This window comes from Microtus oregoni, unplaced genomic scaffold (genome assembly GCF_018167655.1).
Source record: "Microtus oregoni isolate MIOR12 unplaced genomic scaffold, Mior012 000005F_ref0000423, whole genome shotgun sequence".
Lineage (NCBI taxonomy): Eukaryota > Metazoa > Chordata > Mammalia > Rodentia > Cricetidae > Microtus > Microtus oregoni.
In genome coordinates this window covers 29,713,065-29,736,784 of record NW_024543064.1, presented here as the reverse complement: position 1 = coordinate 29,736,784, position 23,720 = coordinate 29,713,065, and the positions used below count along the sequence as shown (strand labels likewise).

General features: G+C 45.7%; 1 protein-coding gene across 2 annotated transcripts in view; it reads left to right on the top strand.

The window, feature by feature from the left end:
- Nucleotides 1-1,383: 1,383 nt before the first annotated feature.
- Trit1 (tRNA isopentenyltransferase 1) overlaps nt 1,384-23,720 on the top strand; it is a 47,139-nt gene continuing 24,802 nt past the window's right edge. For both annotated transcript variants that reach the window (XR_005974347.1, XM_041651981.1), the window contains exon 1: nt 1,384-1,579. Coding sequence is in view for 1 of the 2 variants with exons in the window: in XM_041651981.1 (XP_041507915.1) it covers nt 1,406-1,579 (174 nt within the window). In the remaining variant the exon portion in view is untranslated. The remainder of the gene's footprint in view (nt 1,580-23,720) is intronic.

The window sequence follows — 23,720 nt, the reverse complement described above, 5'->3', positions numbered from 1 at the left end:
CAGACCCCCTAAACTGCCTGACTAGATAGAGGTTGGCAGAAGGGGTCCTTAAGGGTCTTCACACATTTCTGGAACATTCTCTGCCCTCAGGCTTTTGCTCTTACTTATGTAGGGAGGCAGATGGGGTTGTACAATGATATATAATACGAACTGTTCAACAAATGGTGGCCGTGCTGTGCGGGGCATTTGCAGCAGGCACTTTCCAGACATTATCTCACTTTTCCCTTATGGCAATCCTCAGAGGAACTGAAAGAGAAATCTTTGAGGTTAGGAGGTGAAGTAAGGGACTGGGGGTACACGCCGTGCTAGAGTGCATGGTGAGCATCCAGGGGGCCTGGGTTCAAGTTCCAGATCAAGAGGGAAAAGAGTGATGTTAGCGGAAGGTCGCACAGCGGATGAGTTTGAGAGCTGAGATTTGCATCCAGGTTCATCTGGTTACACAGGCGTTCTTTGTTCATTTTAAACTTCATTTTGTGTGTGTGTGTGTGTGTGTCTGTCTGTCTGTCTGTCTGTGTATGTACACAGAGGTCAGCATCAGTTCTCTCCTTCCACCATGTGGATCCTGGGAATCGAACTCAGGTCATCAGAGTTAGCAGCCGGCACCTTTACCTGCTGTGCCATTCCTCTGGACTCCCCTGAGGCTGTTTCTTAAAGGGGTGTGTGAAATCTTTTGAATTTTGTTCATTTTTGGCTGTAATTTTTCTTTCCCTCACTTAAATCTGCTTTATCCTGCCCCCTCCCCCCACCCGACTTCTTCTATTTTGTGGGTTGTTCGCTTGCTTGTTCTTTTGTTCTCAGCCTCTCTCTTGCCAGCGCTGGCTATGCCGAGGGAAAGTTGTGTCCTGCTTTCTGATTGTGTCTCAATGACTGTGGAATGACAATATTAGAGCCAAGCCCTTGCCTGACAATTGGACAGATCCGACTTTGAAGAATGCCAGTCTCTGAGCTTAATAGCTCCAACAGAAGTAGGCAAGCTGTTTTTCTCTGTCCATTTAGTCGTTATTGGTGTCTGTGCTAGGCTCGAAAGATATGGCAATGACCTAGTCAGAATTTGCCCCTTGTTTTTGTGAAACTAACAGCCTACAGTAGAACTCAGACAATAAACCCGAGGCCAGTTCTGCAGTTTTATACTGGAATTAATGCTATTAAGAAAGTGAATTGGGTGTCCGGACGCAGTGTAGACAGAAATTTTAGCTGGGTTACCATCTCTTTTTTGAGAAAGCAAGTCTTTGGGCTGATCCCAGCTAGTCGAAGGCAGTTACGTCATAAGCCTTCCAAGCTTGGAACCTTTGTCCGGCAGTTTCCTCCTCCTTTGCACCCTCCCTTCAGAGCCGGAGATCCGCGCCGGCGCACTGACTGTTGCCATGGGGACAGCTGCTTCGGCGCACGCGCAGTTCTCTTCAAGATGGCGGCGGCTGCGGCTGCACGAGCAGTTCCTGTGAGCTCAGGATTCCGGGGCCTGCAGCGAACGTTGCCACTTGTAGTGATTCTCGGGGCCACTGGCACTGGCAAGTCCACCCTGGCTGTGCAGCTAGGCCAGAGGCTCGGCGGCGAGATCGTCAGCGCAGACTCCATGCAGGTATGGCAGCGTGCTTGGCCCAGGGCCTGGGAACCCTGGAGGTCGCGTGCGGGCCTCTGGACTCATCGACACCCTGTCGCGTGGCTGCAGTGGGTGAACCCCGGGGCTTGTGGGGATGCGGATGAAAAGAACCCACACCTGCTAGAAACCCATCCAATGGCAGACAGTGCCGACTGTATCTTGTGATCACTTCTCAGGCCATTACTGTTTCATAGATATTACCAATAGTTTTGTTTATGGATAAAAATGTTGGGGCTTGGGAAAGTGAAGTGGCTTTGTGCGTAGCACATTGCAAATAAGCGGAGGAGAGGTATTTGCACGTGTAAGGTTGACATGTACCCGACGAATTTCAAGAAATGAAAATTATTCCGGAACTTTTGCCATAATCTTAATTCTAGCCCGGTGAGACCAAGATAAATCAGATGCCACCTGTGAGTGGGCAGCAGTCTAGGCAGGCGACCCGGATCGCAGTCAGAAGCAGCCATTGGGGCCGCGCCACTTCAGATTAGCAGTGCCCTTTATTTGAACATTACTTTCTTGGTAAAGTGGAGGAAATGTCATTTCCCCCAGTCACAAGGCTGCAGTGATTGAGACGTTTGAGTGTGACACCGGCGAGCCAGGGTGGCCAGCTCTGAAAAAGGTCAACAATTGTGGTAAATGTCGCCTGGAGCTGAGGATTTTTTTCTTGACCCTTTTGTCCTCTTTGAGATAGGACGTGCAGAAGGGATGTCGTACTCATCTCCCGTGGAAGCGTTCGTGCTGGAGAGTAGATGACATCTTGGGGGAAGGAAGGATTACAAAAGCCGTTAGATGTGTTTAAAGGTTCAGCAACTTACACAGTCAGTCACCGAACCTAAACCGGTGGGCACTAATCAAAAAGGGTGGTTCTTTACCCCAGTCCACCTCCTAAGGCTCCTGGTGTGGCTTCTGCCCTCATTGTTTCGCTTGTCGATGCTAAGACCAGCATATGCTAAAGTGGTCGGTAACGCAGCAACTCCTGTCGTTTGCAGCCCGTTTTGTGCCGACTTTGGGGGGGGACAGAATTTAGCTTGAATCTCAGCCTGAGTTTCCCCAACTTTGGGCTGACTTGAATAAAGATGCATTTTCTTCTTCTGTAAAATAGGAAGAATAGCAATAACAGCATTGGGATGAATATGAAGTAGAATATATGAAGCATTTGATACAACTTAGTGTTAAAAAAATATGGTAATAGTGAAAAAATATGGCCGCCATTATTTTTTGTGTGTGCAGATAAGGCCATACTCCTTATATTGGAGAATGATAGTCTGGGTAGACATGACCTAAGGCAGAGCTAATAAGTGGACAGGGCAATTTCCAGAGCGTTTGTAAGTGGGCGGGTTCAGGAGAATAGACTACAAATGCTGGATTTCATGGTAAACTATTGCATGTTATAGAATTCTTGGAAAATCACTGAAGGTCAGGGAGAGTCTCTAAAGAAGGGCCGAGGCTGGGGAGGCGGCTCAGTCAGCGAAGTGTCTGCTACTCACGGACCTGAGTTCAGATCCCCAGGACTCCTGTGAAGACGCCAACCCTAGCATGGGGGGCTGTAAGACTGGAGGATTCCCAGAGCTCACTGGCAAGCTAGTTCAGTCAACTGGTGAGTGCTGGATTTAGTGAGAAACCCGTCTCAAAACATAAGGTGGAGAGCAGTTGAGGAGGACGCCTGACGTTGACCCCTCTGGCCTCTACATGCATTTCTGTACTTACACATACACACATGCACACACAAATTCAAAAAATAAAAATGCGTAAGAAGATATGAATTTTAAAGAAGAGCCTGAAGTTGGGCAAGGTGGCATACATTGTAATCTTTGATCTTGGCAAATCGAGGCATGAGAAATCGAGGCCTGAGAACTGCCGTAAGTTGGAGGTCAACCTGATATACGTAGGAAGTTCCAGGCCAGCCAGGGCTTCATAGTGAGACCTTGTCGGTCTATAAGAGCTAGTTCCAGGACAGGCTCCAAAGCTACAGAGAAACCCTGTCTCGAAAAAAAAAATTAAAAAGAAGATTAAGGTTTGAAAAATAGGAAAATGTTACAGAGAAACCTTCTTTCAAAAAAAAGAAGAAAAGAAAAATGGAAAGGTATATAACAGGAAGTAACCCAAAAGAAGGCTAAAACTGGTGGAAGAGTGTCAGTGGGGTAGTGAAGAGACTTCAGTAGGGCTGGATCATAGTCTTCTGCCCTGGGAGATGAGGACAGGGTCAGAGCAGTCTGTTAGGAACACTGATCTGTGAGCAGTGTGCATAGTGATTGGGAAGAGCCTCTGAAGGAATTCAAGTGGTCTGAATTCTAGTCCTGAGCCCTGCACCTCGGAGACTTGATTGCCTAGGGCTTCAGTGAGATGGAGCCGCACTATGCTAAGAACCATTCCAGGCCTTGTGTTCTGCAGTTCTGGGTTGGTGAAGCCTGAGTGGAGATGGTCCAGTTGAGGCAGAAAGAATGAGCCTCGTGTGGTGCAGGATTCAGGAGTTGGGGGCCTGGGAGCGTGATCAAGCCCCAAGTCAGGAAGAGTTTGCAGGATATCCAAGGTCAAGTCTGTTCGTGGCTATTTGGGGAGCGTTGTAGACAGGAGTGTATTCCAGAACTCTTGGGTTTGAGCCTCCCATGATTTTGTATGCATCCAGCGTGTTGCGTTTCTTTGTTCAGACCTTTCTCAGAATCATCCCTCATCTATCAGACCTAGTCCCTGTCAAACACCCTTTACGTAATTTTTCTTGTTTGTTTGTTTGTTTGTTTTCTTGAGATGGGAGCTTCCTCTGTAGCCCAGTCAGGCTTCACACTGGTAGCAGTCAGCCCCAGCCTCTGGAGCACTGGCGTTAGAGGCACGAGCTTCCACACCTGGCTAATCATTTTAACTTCTGTTAAGTTTTGAGTAATTGAGGGGTTGTGGGGTTGGAGATGCTCTCTGTAGTGGCTGTACCTCAGCAATGGTTATTTATGCGTAGCTGTGTTATCCAAGGGCCGCTCAGAGTTCTTTGTTTTTCACTGCCCTGTAAATCGCTCACAATGTGGTAGACCTTTTGTTTATTACAAAATAGTTCATTAAAATCGTACTTTTTTTTCTTGTGGTGTTAAGAATTAAACCTAGGGCATGCTAGGACAGTTTTTAACCATTTAGCTACACTCCTAGCTCCAAATAGCACATCTTTTGTGTGTGTGCTTGTGTATGTGTGGGTGCCCGTGCACATGTGCACATGCATGTGGCGACAGAGGGCAACCTTTGTGTCGTCGCTAGGTGCTCTTCACCGTTTTGTTTGTTTCTGAGCTAGTCTGTCTCAGAACTCTACCACATTCTCATCTCCCGCTCCCCTGGGTCCTTCCAGCGCTGACCTTCCACATTCACGCGCTCCCCCCCCCCCTTTTAAATAGCTCGCTGTGTTCATTTAGTGCTGCCCGCAAGGGCATCCTACCAGTGGCCACAACCTCAAATTACTTCCCTCCCTCAGCCGCCATCACTTGCAAATATCACCTCAGCTAGGGTCGGAACTTCATGAGTTTCTCCTCCATCCACACTGGAATTTTGACTGCATGTGTAGGTGACCACAGGTTCTGTGAGGCCGTGAGCGCAGCAGCCATGTCGTCATGCTCAGAAGACAGCATTGTAGCCTTCTGCGCCATCCGGTTCTTCCTTCTCTCTCTGTTTCTCGTTTTCCTTTTATGTGAGTGAGTGTTTTGCTTCCATGTATGTCTGCACACCACATGCATGCAGTGTCTGTGGAGGCCAGAAGGAATTAGAGCTCTTGGAACTGGAGTTACAGATGGTTGTGAGCCACCCACCACATGGGTGCTGGAAATCGAACCTGGGTCCTCTGAAAGAACAGCAGTGTTCTTAACCTGAACCACGCCTATCAGCCCTGTTCTTCAGCCCTGCTCCGTCAGTGTCCCCTGAGCTTTGTGGGGTTTGATACAGATGGCTTGTTTAGAGCTGAATAGTTGACAGTTATTTTGAACCCATCGACCAGTTAGTTACTCATGAGTCCGTGCCCTGACTCCTGCCCGCTGCGAAGAGGGACCCTGACCAAGCTCGAGAAAGCACTAGCTGTGGAGTGACTTGGCTGGCGCACAGTGCTGGGCTCAAAGGTGAATTTCTTAGACCCTCTGATTCTAGCAGGCTCCATTCGGTGCTGTGTAGGAGGCACAAGTGGGTTCTGTGTATAGGGAAGGGGAGGCTGTAGGTCCTTTGCTGGTGGTTCTCTCAGACCCGTGTATTCCTCCCACTGTGGCCTCTTCTGGTTCTTGGGTGCATACAGGCACATTCAGAATTGTATGTTTGTGATTAGAACATGAGGATTAAATTTCCTTTATCCTTGAGGATTATTAATATATGAAAAACATAGAATATTCTTGATCTTTTTGAGCTGTGTTTAATTTTAGACTGTTTAATTTTGGATGTTCATAACATTTCCTCTTGGTCCCAATTGAAGAAGACTGATCTTTGATTTTTTTACTTTTAAGTGCAAATATGCGATAAAATATTCATGTTCTGTTGACTGTGCAGAGTTACACCCAGTTCTGCTTTCTGCCTTTGCTCGCTGTTGTGCTCTGCTACAATTAGAGCTCATTTTCCAGCCAGCGAAAGGAGGGGATGCTTTTTGTTGCTGTTGTTTTGTTTTTTTGAAATAGGGTTTCCTCCCAGTGTAGCCCAGGTTGGCCCTGAACTCACAGTCCTTTTGTACAGCTTCTCAAATAGAAATACTATTTTAAAAAAGATTTATTTTATGTATGTAATTTTTCTTTTATGTAATGCATAAATGTGTGTTTATTTTATGTATGTTTGTTTACATATATGTATTGTAGAGGCCAGGGGAGGGCATAGGATCCCCTGGAACTGGAATAGTAGATGACTGTGAGCCACCATTTGGGTGCTGGGCACTGAACTTGGGTCCTCTGCTAGAGCAAGAGCGCTTAACCTTTCAGCCAGCTCTCCAACCCCTAGAGATACTTTTCAGTGCTTTCACAGAATATAATTTATAAATATGTAAACAAAATGTCTTTTTGAAGAGAAGGTCTCAAGGAGCACTTCAAACTGAGTGTTTAACTGGAGAGCCAAGAGAATGATACTGAATTCCTATTCCTCATCTTCCTTCCTCCTGCTCCTCAATGTTGGGGTTGTGGGTATGTGTTACTACATTCTCTCTCTCCCTCTCTCCCTCTCCCTCTCCCTCTCCCTCTCTCCCTCTCTCTCCCTCTCCCTCCCTCCCTTTATGATTTTTCAAGAGAGGGTTTCTCTGTGTAGATCTGGCTGTCCTGGAGTTCCCTTTGTAGACCAGCCTGGCCTCAAACTCAGAGATCCGATGTCTCTGCCTCCTGAATGCTGGGATTACAGGCATGCGCTACCATTGCTGTGGCTTTATACTCTCTAAAAAAATTAAAATTATTCTTATGATTTTATGTGTATGGGTGTTTTATCTGCATGCATCTTTGTCTATCACTTGCTTGTTTGGTAACCTTTGGAGAGCAGAAGAGGGCATTGGATCCCCTAGGACTGGAGTAACAGGTGGCTCTGAGCCACCATGTGGGTACTGAGAATCAAGGCTAGGTCCTCTGGAAGACCAGACAGAGCTCTTAACCACTGATCCATCTCTCCAACTCCTAGATTTTATACTCTGGAAATTAAAAAAAATATTTTCAATTTATGTGTAATAATTGTTTGTGTGAATGCTTCCTATATGGGATGCCCGTGGGAGCAAGAAGGCATCAGATTGCCCAGAGCTGGAGTTCTAGGTGGTTGTGAGCTGCCATGTGGTGCTGAGAACAGAACTCATCTTCTGCCAGAGCAGTACATCTTAACTGTGTGCCATCTCGCGAGTCCCTTGATCCTCTTGTTATATCTTCCCTGTAAGTAACATAAAGGAGATATATTTAACAGTTCAGGAACTGTGCCCAAGACCTGTAGATCTGTTACTGAGCATAGTTCTCTCTTTAGATGAGGCAAGGGCTGTAGAATTCAGTCACAGGGAATGAATGCCCTCAGTCATCCCTTACAGGGGTATGCTAAATTTTAATCAGGATCTAAAATGCACCTCAAGATTCATAATGTGAAGCCTGACTAGGCAGTATACAAACTGTAACAGCACTTGGGAAGCAGAAGCAGAAAGACCAGAAATTCAAGTCATTCCCAGCAATATAGTGAGTTTGAGGCCAGGACTACATGAGATCCTGTCTCAGAGAACAAACGACAGGGCCATTGAGATGGTTCAGCAATGGTGCTTGTTGCTAAGTTTGAGGACCTGAGTTTGATCCCTGGCCCCAGCATGTGGTAGGAGAGAGCTGACTTCTAAAAGTTGTCAGCTGGCTCCATATAGATTCTGTGGCACAGTGCACTCTCCTTCCCCATGAGTAGAGGTTTGGGTTGTTTTTTTTTTTCCAAGACCTGGCTGTCTTGGTACTCACTCTTGTACACCAGGCTGACCTTGAACTCAGAGATACACCTGCCTCTGCCTCCCAAGAGCTGGAATTAAATGTGTGTGCCACCACCACCTGGTTAGTAGAGGTTTTTTTTTTTTTTTTTTTTTTTTTTGGTTTTTTGAGCAGGGTTTCTCTGTGGTTTTGGAGCCTGTCCTGGAACTAGCTCTTGTAGACCAGGCTGGTCTCGAACTCACAGAGATCCGCCTGCCTCTGCCTCTCTGCTGGGATTAAAGGCGTGCGCCACCACCGCCCGGCTGAGGTTTTTTTTTTTAAAAAAAGAGATTCATAATGTAGATCGTGGTGATGTACATCAGATGGAATATTGAGCGGACTAGTGGTCACTGGATGTGTTCTTAGGGACTTAAGCTTGGTATAGCCAAAAAACTAGAATTTAGCATCAAGTTGGTACCCAAGATGGATGTTTATTGAGACAGAGGAGAAACTCAGTCTGTGGGGAGCCCAGACAGTGCTGGAAACCTCGTTAACAGCCGTAGATGAAAGCGACGTGAGTGGAGAGTGGTAATTAGAAAGGCTTTTCAAGTTTCCAAGTAGAGTTTTAATTTATTTTTATTTGTTTATGTTTTCAGATGGGGTCTGTTGTATTGTCCAGGCTGGTATTAAATTCATGGGCTCAAGTGATGTTTCCCCTCAGCCTCCCAAGTAGCTGGACTATAGTCCCTGTGACTGTTATTTTTGCATTTTCGTATTCCATCTAGATGTGCTCCTTGGGTGTTTATGTCCAGAAATGTGCCAGTAACTAAATGAAATTTAAATAGTGTCTCGTGTGAGTCCAGATGGGCATGCATACGTGCCCACACACACACACAGACTGATGCCAGGCATCTTTCTTTGTGACTTTCCAGATTTTTGTTTTGTTTTGTTCTGAGACAGGGTTTCTCTATGTAGCCCAGGCTGTCCTGGAACTCACTCTGTGGACCAGGCTGGCCTTGAATTTAGAGATCTTCCAAGTGCTGGGATTAAAGGTGTGTGCCACCACCGCCTGACCCACGGAGACCTTTTACAAGCAACTTTTCTAGGGAAGACTTTGTTTTGATACGCATTGAATAAATATTTTAATAGCACAGCTTATGCCATTAAATACTTGTACTTGAGCTGAGGCAGGAGGATTCCCATGAGTATGAAGCCAGCCTGGGGATAAAGAAGGGAGTGCTGAAGTTCAGCCCTGAGGTAATAGCAGCATACTGCTAAGGGTTACAGGTCTGAAGTGGGGTGTTTGTCCTGAGAGCCTGATGAGCAATGACTTGAGCATCTGCAGGGCCTGCCTCGCTCTGCTTTAGGCCTGAGGTTTGTGGACTGGGGTGTCAGAGCGATTCTTTGAGGGTCCCTCCCGTGCTTTCTGTGTGGCTCTTTCAGAAGTGACCCTTTGTACTGATAGTAGTGTGATTTTTTCAAACCTCAATTAATTCTCAGAGTATAGAAACATAAATATTCTCACTCAGCAATGAGGGTCAGAATTCAAGGGGAGGCCAGTAACACAATCCTTGCTTTCCAGCATGGAAATATTGAAGTGCAGGAAGATTAAAGAGCCGCCCAGAGCTCATACTGCAAGACATCTGCGCACCTGGGAACTGGATCTGGTAGAGTCTGCCGCAGTGCGGGAAGATGATCCTGAAGGGCTTCCTTTCAGTCTGGGTTGTCATCTTGGCGTGCAAATCCAAGGCAGAGTGCATTGCCTTCAGTGACTGCGAGACCTGAAGGCGGTCGCTGATCGTGTACACTGCCTTCTTGAAAAGGGAGACCGCCAGGTGTATGCTCAGAGGAGATAAAGCATTCTGTTTGGGTTTGTAGAGAGGAAATGTCTCTAATGCTTCAGTTCTTCGGGTCCTGGGGAGAAGCGCTGTCACACGTAGGCGCCCAGCTCCCTTTGTGTTTTCCCAGAGCTACAGGAGAGAGGCAGAGCGGCTAGTCAGCAGGCTGTGTGTCAGCTAAAAGACTGGAACTCTGTGTTCTGTTCGTCTGCTTTGGGACATAATTTAGGAAGTGTTTTGTACTAAAGGACCGTCTGTCTGATAGTGCTCTAGGGAGATCTGGGAGGCACGGGGAAGGATAGGAAAGGCTTCTTAGGACTCAGATCAAAGACACAAAGACCTGTTAACCAAGAGAAACAAGTCCTGTCCAGAGGATTCCTATCACTGCCGGAGGCTGCAAACTTTAAAATGACGAAATGTGACTAGAGGCCAAAAAGGAAATTTAAAATGTTTTTGACTCGTGGAGAGAGACAGAGAGAAATGGGTTTCTAGGTCACTTGGTTTACTTCCATATTAAATAAAGTTTTATTTTGTGTAGGTTCTGCATATGTGGTCACTTTTTGCTACTACAGGGAGACCCTTCATGTTAGAAAGGAGAAGTGACTGCTGGCTGATAGAAACCACAGGGGAGAGAGCACACATGAGGCTTGAGACTGAGGTTTGTGAGCTGCCCTACAGCTTAAGTGTCAGAGATGGTTCGCCACCATCTAATTCCCTTGCAGAGGATCCCATGCTCTCTTCTGATCTCCTCCTGCACCAGCATACATGTGCATGCAAAACACTCATAACCTAGAATAAATAAACCAAAAATTATTTTTTTAAGAAGGAAACAGCATAATGAAGACATTGCATTGTCTCCCATCTCCTTAGAAGCACGTGTCCTTCTTCAGTTCAGGAATGGCCGGCAGCCCTCTGGCACACAGGATTCTTGAGGGACTGTCGTAGGAGGTGAAACTGAAAACACAGATCCTAGGAACAAATTGTCGAGCTACTTAAAAGCCATACCATGAGGTTTGGGGTATAAACAGGGAAGTGAGAGTGACCCTGGCTGAGTGGAGAGTGGGTCGGAGAGGGAGCCTGGGTTCTGAGCATTCGCCTGCATGGCTGAATGAATTAGACATTTTCTTCCCTAGAATTTTTTTTAGAGAACAATGATTTTGATTCATTGATAATTGAAGTCTGTTTTTAGGTTTCTTTCTTTCTCTGGCATACTTGCATTTTATTAAAGAACAAAGGCCATATAGTCCTCAGATGCTCACCCAGCTTCATCTTGACTGATCTGGAAATAGTAAAAGTCACAGTCTCCTTGTCAGATGCCAGGATTCTTCTGAAGCATCTTTTGGTAAGGTGTTCAGTACCTTTTAGAGAACTGCTCTCGGAAATAGCTGTGATTTTATTCTCCCAGCCTTCAGTGAGAACATTCCAGTTTCCCATTGACTTTAATCCTCTCCCTAGAAACTCCATTCAACATTTCCATCTTCTGCGATGAGCAGAGACCAAATCAATCAAAACTCCTAGGTGACAGCTTAGGCTTCTTGTCTTTCTACTGCATCATCTTGGCCAGGGCTCTGGGTAGAGCTTTCTTTCTGGAATCTCCCAACCCCCAAGACAGGGTTTCTCTGTGTAGCCTTGGCTGTTCTGGAACTTGCTCTGTAGACCAGTCTGGCCTTGAACTCAAGAGATCATCCCGCCTCTGCCTGCCAAGTGCTTCGATTAAAGGTGTGTACTACCACTGCCCAGCTCTTTCTAGAATTTTAATTTGTATTTATTTCATGTGTGTGTGGTTCTCTGTGTGTGCTTACGAATGTACCCCAGTGCACGTATGGGGTGGGACATGGGTGGGTCTGAGGACAACCTGTGGGAGTTGGTTCTCTCCTTCCACCATGCAGGTTCTGGGGCTTGAACTCAGATCCTAAGGCTCAGTGCTAGCCACCCTTAACCTGCAGGTTTGTTTTTTAAGACAGTCTCACTCCTTTACCCAGGATAGCCTCACATTCATAGTACTCCTGCTTTAGCCTCCAGAGTGCACATGTCACCATTCCTAGTACCACTGTCCCGATTTTGCTGTCATTCTACAAGCATCCTGGCCTGCTGCCATCATCTGTCCTGCTGGGATGTAAAGTTGTAATTCCTCTTCCATTCAGCGTTGGATGGTTTTGGCAACACATTTCTAAGGAACTTGGCCAGACGCTGTCATATAACTGAAATGAGAAGGCAGAGTAGCATGGAAAGAGAAATAGCAAGACAAATACAATTTTAGTTAAATGGTCGAAGTTCCCTCCACTGATAATAACTCGTGTTGATTATTCCTAATATAATGCAGTGAAGAAAGTATCAGCTGTCTAATTCTGAGAAACCAAAACTCAAATTGAGGGGCGGTCAAGAAAAGAACTGACTTACCAAGGACATGAAGATAAAGAAAACTGAAAGCTGTCCTGACTTGAGGACACCGACGACACATGATTAGATGCAATACGGTATCCTGTACTGGATCCTGAACTGGAAAAGCAACATTAGTGGGTAAAGTCCACATCTGTAGGTCAAGGACCAGGCTCGAGACCCGCTCCTAGTCTCAGTGTATCATGGAGGTGTCAGGTGAGAGGACAAGCCGGATGAAGCCAGACAGACATTCCCTGTATTGCCCCCTGACCTCCACACATGTGCCCACACTTACGCACACACATCACACACACTCACTTACTAATAAAAAAAAATTAAAAAGAAACCAAACCAACCACTAAACAATATTTAAAAAAAATCAAACAAGCAAAAATTCCCAAGCAACATTTTGGCTAAGGATGTAGCAGTTAGCAGGCAGAACGCTGACCTAGCAGGAGCCCAGAGCTCGGGGTCCTTCCCCAGGACCACAGTGAACCAGATGTGGTGGCACATGTCTGGAGGTGGAGACAGAATAAGGACTGCCAGGTCAGCCTTGACTACTTAGTGAGTCTGGGGCTAGCTTGGGCTATATGAGACCCTGTTAGAAAGGAAAATATAGAATACCTATAATATATTTACTTTTTAATAAAATTTATAACGTGAAAAAGTAGTCTCAGCAATTATTTCTGTGGGAACCAAAGTTACCAACTACAATACTGTGTAGCCTTATTTTAGCCGCAGAATTTAGTAGGAAGCTCCTTTTACTTTCACCTGAGTGCATGTGAGAGAGAGCACAAGTGTGCAGACGTGTGCAGACATGTGTGCAGACATGTGTGCAGGAACAGATGCTGGTCTTGATGTTATCCTCCTGCTTCAGCTTCCTGAATACACCGCCACATTCAGTCCCCATACCCCATCCCGATTTAGTTGTGGTGGACATTTGTAACTGATGGATGCTGCAGTCTATAGTTCTGGTATGTGTGTGGTGTGATGGGTCATACCTGTGCCATGGCAGTCCTGTGAAGTCAGAGTCGTTTCTCATCCTTTACTTTCCTTCACCAGAGAGTTTGTTTGGTCTGCCAGGAAAGCCGGCCTCCCTGGACTGTGAGCTTGGCCTGTCTCCACTTTTCCTCCCACAGCAGAAGTGCTGGGATACAGTGCACTGCAGGCATCCAGCTTTTCATGTGGGCTCTGAGGAGATGAAAGTGTCTGAAGATCTGTCAGGCTTGTGGGGCAAATAGTTTTACCTGCTGAGCCATCTGCCCAGCCTTGGTGGAAGGAGAACACTGACTTAGAAAAGTTTTTTTTTTTTTTTTTTTTTGGTTTTTCGAGACAGGGTTTCTCTGTGGCTTTGGAGCCTGTCCTGGAACTCGCTCTGTAGACCAGGCTGGTCTCGAACTCACAGAGATCCTCCTGCCTCTGCCTCCCGAGTGCTGGGATTAAAGGCGTGCGCCACCACCGCCCGGCTTAGAAAAGTATTTTTGACCTCCACACAGGCACCATGGTATGGGCCCCTAAATAAATTTAAAGTTACTTAAAAAAAAACTCTAGGGGGCTGGAGAGATGGCTCAGTGGTTAAGAGCACTGACTGTTCTTCCAGAGATCCTGAGTTTAGTTCCCAGCAACCAACGACATGGTTGCTCACAACCATCTGTAATGAGATCTGGCGCCCTCTTCTGACTTGTATACACTGTATACATGATAAATAAATTTTTTAAAAAAAGCTATTCTGGTACTTGTGAAAGTGGTATTTAACGTCAGTTTTCATGTATAGTTCCCTAATGATTCTCGATGGTTTTGTTGACCTTTTCCCCCCAGGCTTAGGGATGGAACCCATGCTAGGTTAGCAGTCTAGCTCTGAACTACAAACACCAGCCCTGCCCCCAAACTCTGAAAAAGTTGCTGACTTTTCCTGTCCAGTACAGGGGAGACTCATGATCTCATACATGCCAGGCAAGTGCTGTGCCATGGGGCTGTAGCCCCTCGCTTGTTTGTTTGTTTACTTATTATTTTTCTTTTTGTTTGTTTTTAATTTGAGCCAGGGTATGTTTAACTAACTGTAGCCCAGACTGGTCTCAGGGTTGTAGGTATCTTCCTGTGTCAGTCTGCTAGTGCTGTACTTAGCACGGACCTCTGTAGGCAGCTTCTGGCTGCTTATTTTTAATTTGGTTGTTTGTCTTTTGTTGTTGATCTGAATGTATTGCATTATATTTCTTTCAAGAAAGTTTGTGTCTCCTTGCTACTGCCCTCTGCTAATCCTGTATTATCTATCTTTTGTTTTTGTCAGTCTGGTAAACAGTAGCCTGCTTGCCTTTCCCCTCTTTCTCCTCCTTTTTCTAGTGGTGGCAGTTGCCTTTTCAAGGGTATATGGATTGGCCATTTGTATTTTTCTGCTTTTGAATTTTCTGTTCTTAGTCGCTGTGTTCACTTCTTTATAATGGTTTTCATTTGTATGTTTGTTGATTTGCAAGACTTTTCTGGGTGTAATACTTGGTATTTTGTTGGTGGTGATGGTGGTAGTGGTTGTGTGTATGTGTTGTTTTTGTTTTTCTGAGATAGAGTCTTGTGCAGCTCAGGCAAGCCTCAAACTGACAGTGTAGCCATGTTTGAACTTCTTATTCCTCCCAACTCCACTTCCCCAGAATTGGTGTAGAGGAAAAGGTCCTGGCCCACTTCCTGTGAAAAAAAACTTGCCAAACCCCACCAGTCCTTGAACATGAAATTCCACCAATTCCCACCCTGGAAATCTCCAACCTGGAAAACCGCTCCCCCAAAAGAACCCGTATAAGCCTGCCCTGCTCAGCTCCTGCTGCTTCTTGCTGGAGCAGAGGCAGCCACCCTCCTGTGATTTTTCCCTCCTAATAAATCTCTTGTGTGAGGTTTGTTTTGCTTTAAGACTGGGGAGTTCCCTGGCTCTCAACTGCCAGGATACCTTTTCACTGCAGAGCTGTAACACTTCACTGAGGGAGCCTCTCCCTCAGAGCTGTAATACCTCCACCGAGGGAGCCTCCCTCAGAGCTGTAACACTTAGAGCTGGGACTATAGCTATGTGCCTATATACCTGGTTGGTATTGTCTTGTGTATTAGTTTTTTAGTCATTTGCCCCACCCCCATTTTTGGTCCTACAAACATAATTTGCATATTATTGTAGATTAAAATTCTTTTAAAAATAATTCACATCTGAAGTTTATACTTCTCTAAAGTGGTGGAGTTTACAGGCGACTCATATTTGTAATCCCAACATTTTGGAGGCTTCCACAGGAGGATCTATTTGAATTTGAACCAGTCTGTACTACACTTAATACCTGTTTTCCTCCCTTACTTTGGGGTTTGTCTTAGTCAATGTTCTATTGCTATGAAGAGACCCCATGAAAACAGCAACTCTTAGAAAGGAAAGCATTTGGTTGAGGCTTGCTTACAGTGTAGAGGTTCAGTCCACTGTCATGGTGGGAAGCATGACAGCACCCAGGGCAGATGAGGTGCTAGAGAAGGAGCTGAGAGTTCTGCAACAGACTCCTCAAGCATCAGGAAGACAGGGAGGGAAGGAAGGGAAGCAAACAGACGTAGACAGAAAGATGGAGACACTGGGCCTGGCTTGAGGATTTGAAACCCCAAGGCTCCCCCCACCCTCCCTACTGCCTTTAACAAAGCCACACCTACTCCAACAAGGCCACACCTCCTAATCCCTGTCAAGTAGTGCCACTCCCTAATGGCCAAGCTTTCAAATATATGAGCCTATGGGGCCTGTTCCTATTCAGACCACCCCAGGGCTCCCTATGTTGTTGTAGACCATTGCAGATGACCATGAAGCCCTTCTTTGTCAACGCTCTTTCCTGTCCCCGTCCTTTCCCCTCTCCTCTCCCTGCCTGCCGGTTTCTTTCATTTCTTTCTTTTGTTTGCATGTGTTTATGTGGCAGTGTCTATGTGTGTTCATGTATGTGGGGTGTTTGGAGGTCCAAAGTTGATGTTGGGTCTCTTCATTCCTCTCCTCTTTACTTACTGAACTAGGGTCCTCTGCTGAATCTGGAGTTTGCCAGTTGTGGCTACTCTAGCTAACTAGCTTGCTCGGGATGCTGTCTTTGCTGCACACTTCTGCACTTTATGTGAGTTCTGGAAATCCAAACTCTGGTCCTCGCGCTTGTGTGCTGTATTCACAGAGCCTATTCCCCACCCCTCCTCTTTCCTTATTTACATCTTGTAGCCTTTGCTGCACGTTAGGGTCACTGCGGGTCACTGGGGAGTATCAAAAGCACTGCTACTGATTAATGCCTAGCAACTGTTGATGGCAAACTTCAAAAGCCAGTATCCTTTCCTAATCTACAGTTTGTTGTTACTCTGAGGTCTTTCTTTCACCTGGTAGACACATTTGTTTCCCTGGAAAGCTGGGTTTTACTCTTTTAGCCCAGATAGATAGATAGATAGATAGATAGAACTTTGGATAAGTCATGACATGACTCTTTGGGTCTCAGCTTTCTCTTTGGGTATGTTAGGATGGGAAAATGCTGGGTTAGAACAGCAGCTGTCAATATTTTGTTAAGAAACACGTGTAAATATTTAAGGCTGTAAGGGTCATACATTGTCTTAGTGTTTAAAGCCCCTTTTGTTATTGGGGCTGTTAGGGCCCTAATACTTGAGTTTAGCCTCTTGTCTTTTGTTTGTTTTTGAGACAGTCTTACTATGAAGCCTGGAACACTCAATGTAGACCAGGCTGACTTTGAATTTAATAGAGATCCTTCTGCCTCTGCTTCCCTAGTACTGGGATTAGAGTGTCTGCCACCCCTGCCTGATGTCTGGCACCTATCTTTAATAGGCCAGTTAAACAGACAAGCATAGTGAACAGCAGGGCAAGCGGATTTATGCAATGTGGCCACAATGGGAAGAGGAACAGATAAAGAATGGGGTCCAGTGACACCCCCCTCCCCGTCCCCAGCCACATTCTAGTCAAGGTGTGCTGCTACCGCCTTGTCACCATCTCGGCTCCAGACTTGCCTGCAGGCGATCCAGCATGGTGTTGGAACTCTGAAATGTCTTCCTAGGAATGCAGTTCCTCATCTTTGGTACTAGGGTTCAGCCAAGTTCCTCATCTGGTGATACTAGCGTTCAGCCTTTTCCTTCTCCCAGCACGGGATTCCTGGGGAAATTCCAATTCCTTGGGGATCAGTATTTGAATAGTCTGATAGCCAAAAGAAGGGCACTGGGGTCTGTTTGGAATAGCCTCATTCCTGGGCCATTGATTTGCTGCCCAGCCCAAGGACCACACGGCCACGGCGGGAGGAGAAACCACCTTCTGCACTTGTCCTGCCTCCCAACACTTTTAGGCCAGTTACACTTTTAGCAAAAGTAAATTGTGGTTCTCTTCTTTCAAGTACTTGCCAGGGGGCTCACCTCCAAGAGCCAAGGAAAATCATGTTTAATCACCAGTAATTAAATATATTAAATATAATGCCATGCAGTTAATGTAGTACTTACCGTCTGCTGGCACTGTTCTAAACACTACATATATTAGCTAATTATCAGACTACTCAGTGAAGAATGTAGATGTGTTCATTAGCCTCACTTTACCGATGAGGAAACTTAAGGCAACATAAAAATTAGATGCTTAACCTGCCAGTTGAAGACTCCAGATGGGTAAGCTGCCTGAATTTAAAGCTAACAGCCTGCTCCTTTATACTGTATACACAGCTAGCTGCCTTCTCTAACTCAGACACACACTTCCAGGTAGTTCAGTTTCTCAGATATCGCTGAATACAACGTCAGAAGTAGGTCACCAGACCTGGCCTGAGCATCTCTGTCTGCATACGAATCGTTTAGCATGACTGCAGCTGCATTAAAAAAAAAAAGATTTATTTTTAATTATGTGTACTTGTGTATGCATGAATGTATGTACTGGCATTTGAGTGCAGATGCGCATGAAGGCCAGAGAGGGTGTTGGATCCTGCGGATCTGGAGTTACAGGTAGTTGTGAGCTGTTTATTATAGATGCTGGGAACTGAATTTGGATCCTTTGCTAGAGCAGTGCTTTCTCTTAACGACTGAGCAAGCCCTTCAGTTGAATTTTTCTAAATAAAGCTAAAAGGCCTAATTGCCATGATTCTGTAATACACTCCCTCTTTGTAACCAAGAGAAGCTGCAGATTTGGGACTGGAGAGATGACTCAGCGGTTAAGATCGCTGGCTGCTCTTCCAGAGGATCTGTGTTCAGTTCCCAGCACCCACGTGGTGGCTCACAGCTGTCTCTTACTCGAGTTCTGGAGAATCTGACACCTTCATACCAATGCACATAAAATAAGGTAAATTTTTTTTTTTTTTTTTTTTGGTTTTTTTCGAGACAGGGTTTCTCTGTGGTTTTGGAGCCTGTCCTGGAACTAGCTCTTGTAGACCAAGCTGGTCTCGAACTCACAGAGATCCGCCTGCCTCTGCCTCCCGAGTGCTGGGATTAAAGGCGTGCGGCACCACCGCCCAGCTAATAAGGTAAATTATTAAAAAAGAGAGAAGTTGTAAATTTAGAAAGCTAACCTTTGACGAAAGTGAAGTTAGCAGGGTGAGACCAGCCCTTTCGCTGTTGAGCATCTGCTTAGTTGAATTTGATAAAAGGAAACTCACTTCTAGGTGGACCTGCTACTCTAATCCCAGTATTGGTGACTTCCATAGAGGATAGCCACCAGCTGGAGGATGATGGCCTGACCCACGGAGAGAGTACCAGGTCAGTCAAGGCTGTATAGTGAGACTCTAGCTTATAAAACAAAATACATTTTCTAGTGCCAGTATTCTGGAAAAGAGTTTTTCATCCTTTTCTGATTATGTTCAACCCCCACCCCAGCCCATCCCCTGAAACTTGGACTGTTGAAGTGGTTAGATACGAGAAACACGAGGCTTCCGGGGAGAGTGACCTGGCCAAAGCACAAGCTGATTTGTGTAGATCGGATATTACAGCAACATGGCTGCAAAAACAGTGTTGTAACCTGGGGCTACGGGATATATTGTGATTTCTTCACAGAAAGATGGAAGCAGGGAGATGAAACTTCTGAAGTTATATATAGTAAGTTCTGTGATGGTGGGAAATGAGGGTTCTGTGGGAGCAGAGAGGGGAGGTGGGGAGGCCCTGAGGATAGCTCAGCTCTCACAGGGACATGGTTTGAAGGAGTTTGGGGCTGGATGGAGTCTGATTTTCTTTATAGAAAAGTGTAATGTGGACCTCTGTTGGAGAGATTATACTTTGAAGATCAAAATCAGTGAGGCAGCTAATAGAATAATCTAGCGCAATCGTGTAGATCAGTTTGTAACGACAGTGGGAAATACGATGGTGGTAAGTGTTCAGATTTTTATTGCATTTAATTTTTGTGTGTTTATATATATGTATGAGTGTGTGGGTATGCTTGTGCCATGGTGTGCATGTGGAGGTCAGAGGATGCCTGACTAGAAGTCCTTTTTTCTCCTTTTATCTTGTTGGTTCCAGGATTCAAAGTCAAGTTGTCAGGCTTGGTGGCAAACATCTCTTCTTACCAAGCCGTCTCACTGTCCTGTTGAGGTCATTTTTTAAAATTAGCATGAGTTGGGTATGGCAGCGTATGACTTTAATCCCCGCACTTAGAAGGCAGAGGCAGATGAATCTCTGTAAGTTTGAAGCCAGCCTGGTCTGCATAGAATTGTCCAGGACAGCCAGGACTACACAGTGAGACCCTGTCTCAAAAAATAAATAAGTAGCTGGGCGGTGATGGCACACACCTTTAATCCCAGCAGGCAGAGGCAAGCAGATCTCTATGAGTTCAAGGCTAGCCTGGTCTGCACACTGAGTTCCAGAACAGCTAGGACTGTTACACAGAGAAACCGAGCCTCGAAAAATAACATACAAACAAATAAATAATTAAAAAACCCGTATGGGCAAAATTTGAGGTAGATAGGGAATGTGAGAGAAATAGAGGTACCAGAAACCCTTTAAGGATTTTGATTTATTGCCTAGGTGGTTTACTCAGACGCAGGAGGAGATGAGTAGCTCATTTTGCGGCATGTCAGATTTTAGGTACCTGTTTGGGGGCGAGGATGGTGACGCATGACGACTGCCTCTAAAGGATGGCTGTACTCCGAGTGCTTTTGTTTATGTGAATCATTTCATAGCGACAGGAACTCTTGGAGGTTAGGGTTAAGATTACCCTACTTTGTATGTGGAGAGTCTGGGGCACAATGGTTAAATAACGGGGCTAGTGAGTGGCAAAGCCTGAGCCTTGTCAGGCATTCCGAGCCCTATGCTGTTGAGCCCTTCCTTGCACTGCAGGCAACTTTCACTGGGATGGAAATGTCCAGTTCCGTGGACAGGCCTGGCACAAGGAAGACCTACACTGCAGATACAGGCTTGGGAATTGTCAGCACAAAAACAGTTGTAGAGGCCATGGTATCCAGAGAGTTTGTGGATAGGCTGGCACATGCTATAAAGACTGCGCTTGTCGATAGTGTTCCCGTGGTAGGCATTGCTAATAGATCACTGGTCAGTAAAGGAGACTGAGGAAGGGCTTGTGAGATGAGAAGAAAACCTGGAGAGAGTGGTGCTGTGGGAGAGAGCGCTCAGCAGTAGTGTATTGCTGCTTTTCCAGACTTGTTTTGGAAGTTGAGTGAGCAGTGTTGCTTTTGGCAGGCAGGTTCCTTGTGACTTCAATGACATCCACAGAGCACTTGAAAGTGGGGCCAGTGAGAAAGAAGGGTGGTGGTGGTTATATTGGTCTGTAAACCGAGATCGTGGTTTTCTAGGTAGGAAAGAATGTGGTTGGAGGACCGCAGGATCTAATGTGGGGAGGGAGGGAAATGAAGTCATAACAGGCCAATCACTTGGAAGTAAAGAGCCAACTTAGGGAGAAGCCTCTCCTCTTACTGTAGATGCTGTACTGTGGTGTCCTAAGCCAGTCAGCTCAGTCGGAACTCCAGAGTGCCTAGGGCCAGGGCATTGCTGGTACTACAGTCATGGGTGCACCCTGCAGGATGGCAGCCTTAGGGGACTGGAGCTTTAAATGGAACCCTCAAGATCTGGGAAGAGATTCTCAGGTGGATTTACTGGACAGGATCTCCCTTTCAGGGCCTGTTGACATTGGGGCAGGTAATGCTTGGTGAAGGGGCCAAAGGACTCTTCTGTTTATCATGATTTATTTATCTTTTCAGTATAACTGGTCCACAGGCAGTGAGTAGTAGCACTCTTTTTCCTACAATTTTGATAGCCGCTGTGTTTGCAGGCAACCACCAAGTGTCCCCTGGTGGACAGAATGGCTTCCAGTTGACAGTTACTACTTCCTAGTTCATCTGGCTTCCTTCACTTCTGTTATAGTATCCCCACCCTTGTTAGCATTTTTGGGCACTCCAGCTCTGTTGATTTAGAGAGGTCAATTTTCTTAAGCTTCCTGGCCTTTTCCTGGAAAAATTTCACTCTTGAAATAAACCATCAAACAGGCAAGACAGAAATGTATTCCCCTATAAAGTTCAGTTTAATGTTAAATGTTTGATTTTGTTGTTTTGTTTAGTTTCCTTAACAGGGTTTCTCTGTGTTGCCCTGGCTGTCCTCGTACTCCCTCTACAGACAAGGCTAGCCTTGAACTCACAGAGTTCCACTTGCCCCCTGCCTCCTGCACGCTGGGATTAAAAAGGTGCGACAGTACTGCCTGGCTTAATGTTCAGTGGTTTTCACGTGGTATTTAGGAACTACTACATTGCACAAACTTTAACATCTCAAGAACTGTAAAATCTGTCAATTGATTATGTGTGTATGCTTGCGTACACGCATATCTCGGGCGTGACTAGTAGGCACAGATCTTTTCCATCACTCTCTACCTTCCCTTTCTCGTCTGAGTCTCTCCCTGAACCCGGTCCTTTCGTGGCTAGGCTGGAAACTAGTGAGCTGCAGGGATCCTGTTGTTGCCCTGGTTAGAGCAGGATTCCCACGGTTGCAGAGCAAGTGCTCTAGCTGTGGAGCCCTAAACATTTTATTTATTTTTGAAACACATTACTCTTTAGCCCAGGTTGTCCTAAACTTCACTGTGTAGTCCAGGCTAGTCTTGAGCTCACAGCAGTCCTCATGCCTTAGCCTCCCAAGATTTTTTTTTTTTTTAAATTAAGATAATTTTAGTGTATGCCTAGGCTGGCTTCCAACTCAAGATCTCTCTACCTCTATTTCCTAAGTACTAGAATTGTAGGTGTGCACCATTGTAACCAGCTTTAATCAATGCTTATGCTGCTTGCTCTGTTGTTACAGGTTTTTGTATCTGTCTCTTGCAGGCATGACTAATTTGGCCTCAATGAGAACAGGAACTCTTTTTTTTTTTGGTAGGGAGCATTAGGCATTTTGGGCAAGCATTGGACCACTAACTACATTCTCTCAAATTTGCTCCTTCCTTCCTTCCTTCCTTCCTTCCTTCCTTCCTTCCTTCCTTCCTTCCCAGTTTTATTTTGATGTGGAGTCTTAAGTTCTCAAGGTTGATCTTGGACGTGTAGTCACCCTGCCTCAGCCTCCCAGACATAGTTGGGATCAGAGCAGGTTCCACCATGCCCAGTAGGAACTCTTAACCTTGTTTGCATGCCCAGCATCTGACAGAATACCCGAGGGTAATGGGCTCTTAGTAAATGTGTGCTGGGACAAGGCAGGTTAGATGATTGACTGACTTAAACCTCTAATTTTAATTGTTTTTAAAACATTTTTTTTTCTTGGTTTTTCGAGACAGGGTTTCTCTGTGGTTTTGGAGCCTGTCCTGGAACTAGCTCTTGTAGACCAGGCTGGTCTCGAACTCACAAAGATCCGCCTGCCTCTGCCTCCCAAGTGCTGGGATTAAAGGCGTGCGCCACCACCGCCCGGCTTAAACCTTTATTTAGTGTGCACCCATGCATGTTTGTGTGTATCACAAATTATGTAGGTGACGGGACAACCCACAGCAGGCAGTTCTCTCCTTCCTTCACGTGGGTCCTAGTGACTGAACTCAGGTCATCAGGCAACAAGCACTTACCTGCTGAACCATCTCTCTTCCTTAAACTAAATTCTGAGAACATTGCAGCCATCACAAAGAAACCAGTACTGTCATAACTGGCATGTACCACCACTCTCAGTTATATAGTGCTGGGAGTAACTCATGACCTCATTTGTGCTGGAAGTAACTCATGACCACTCTGCCAGCCCATCTCCCTCAGCCGCTTCTGTGTTCTCCTGTCACAAGTTCCCTTGGGAGCAGGGGAATGGAGCCGAGTGACTTGTTGTCTTTGAAAGGTTTCTCTTTAGCTCTTTCAGCTTCCAGACTAACTGTTCTAAGAAGCACCCTGAAGCTAATTGGAACTGTATATGAAAGTGTACGCAAGGCATTCAGCCACAGGTGTAATGCGACCTGGTAAAAGAATGTCCTAAACATGAAAAATAAATAAATGATAAAATTCTAAGCATGACTGTGGCATTTGAGATACGGATGCCACTTAAACCTGGGCCCCAAAATAGCACTTTACAAAATGATTTTTCCTAGGTTTTGTTATTATTTTTGTTTCTATTTTTCTCTTTCTGCGGTACCAAGGATTGAACCTAGGATGTGCTGGACAAGTGCTTGCT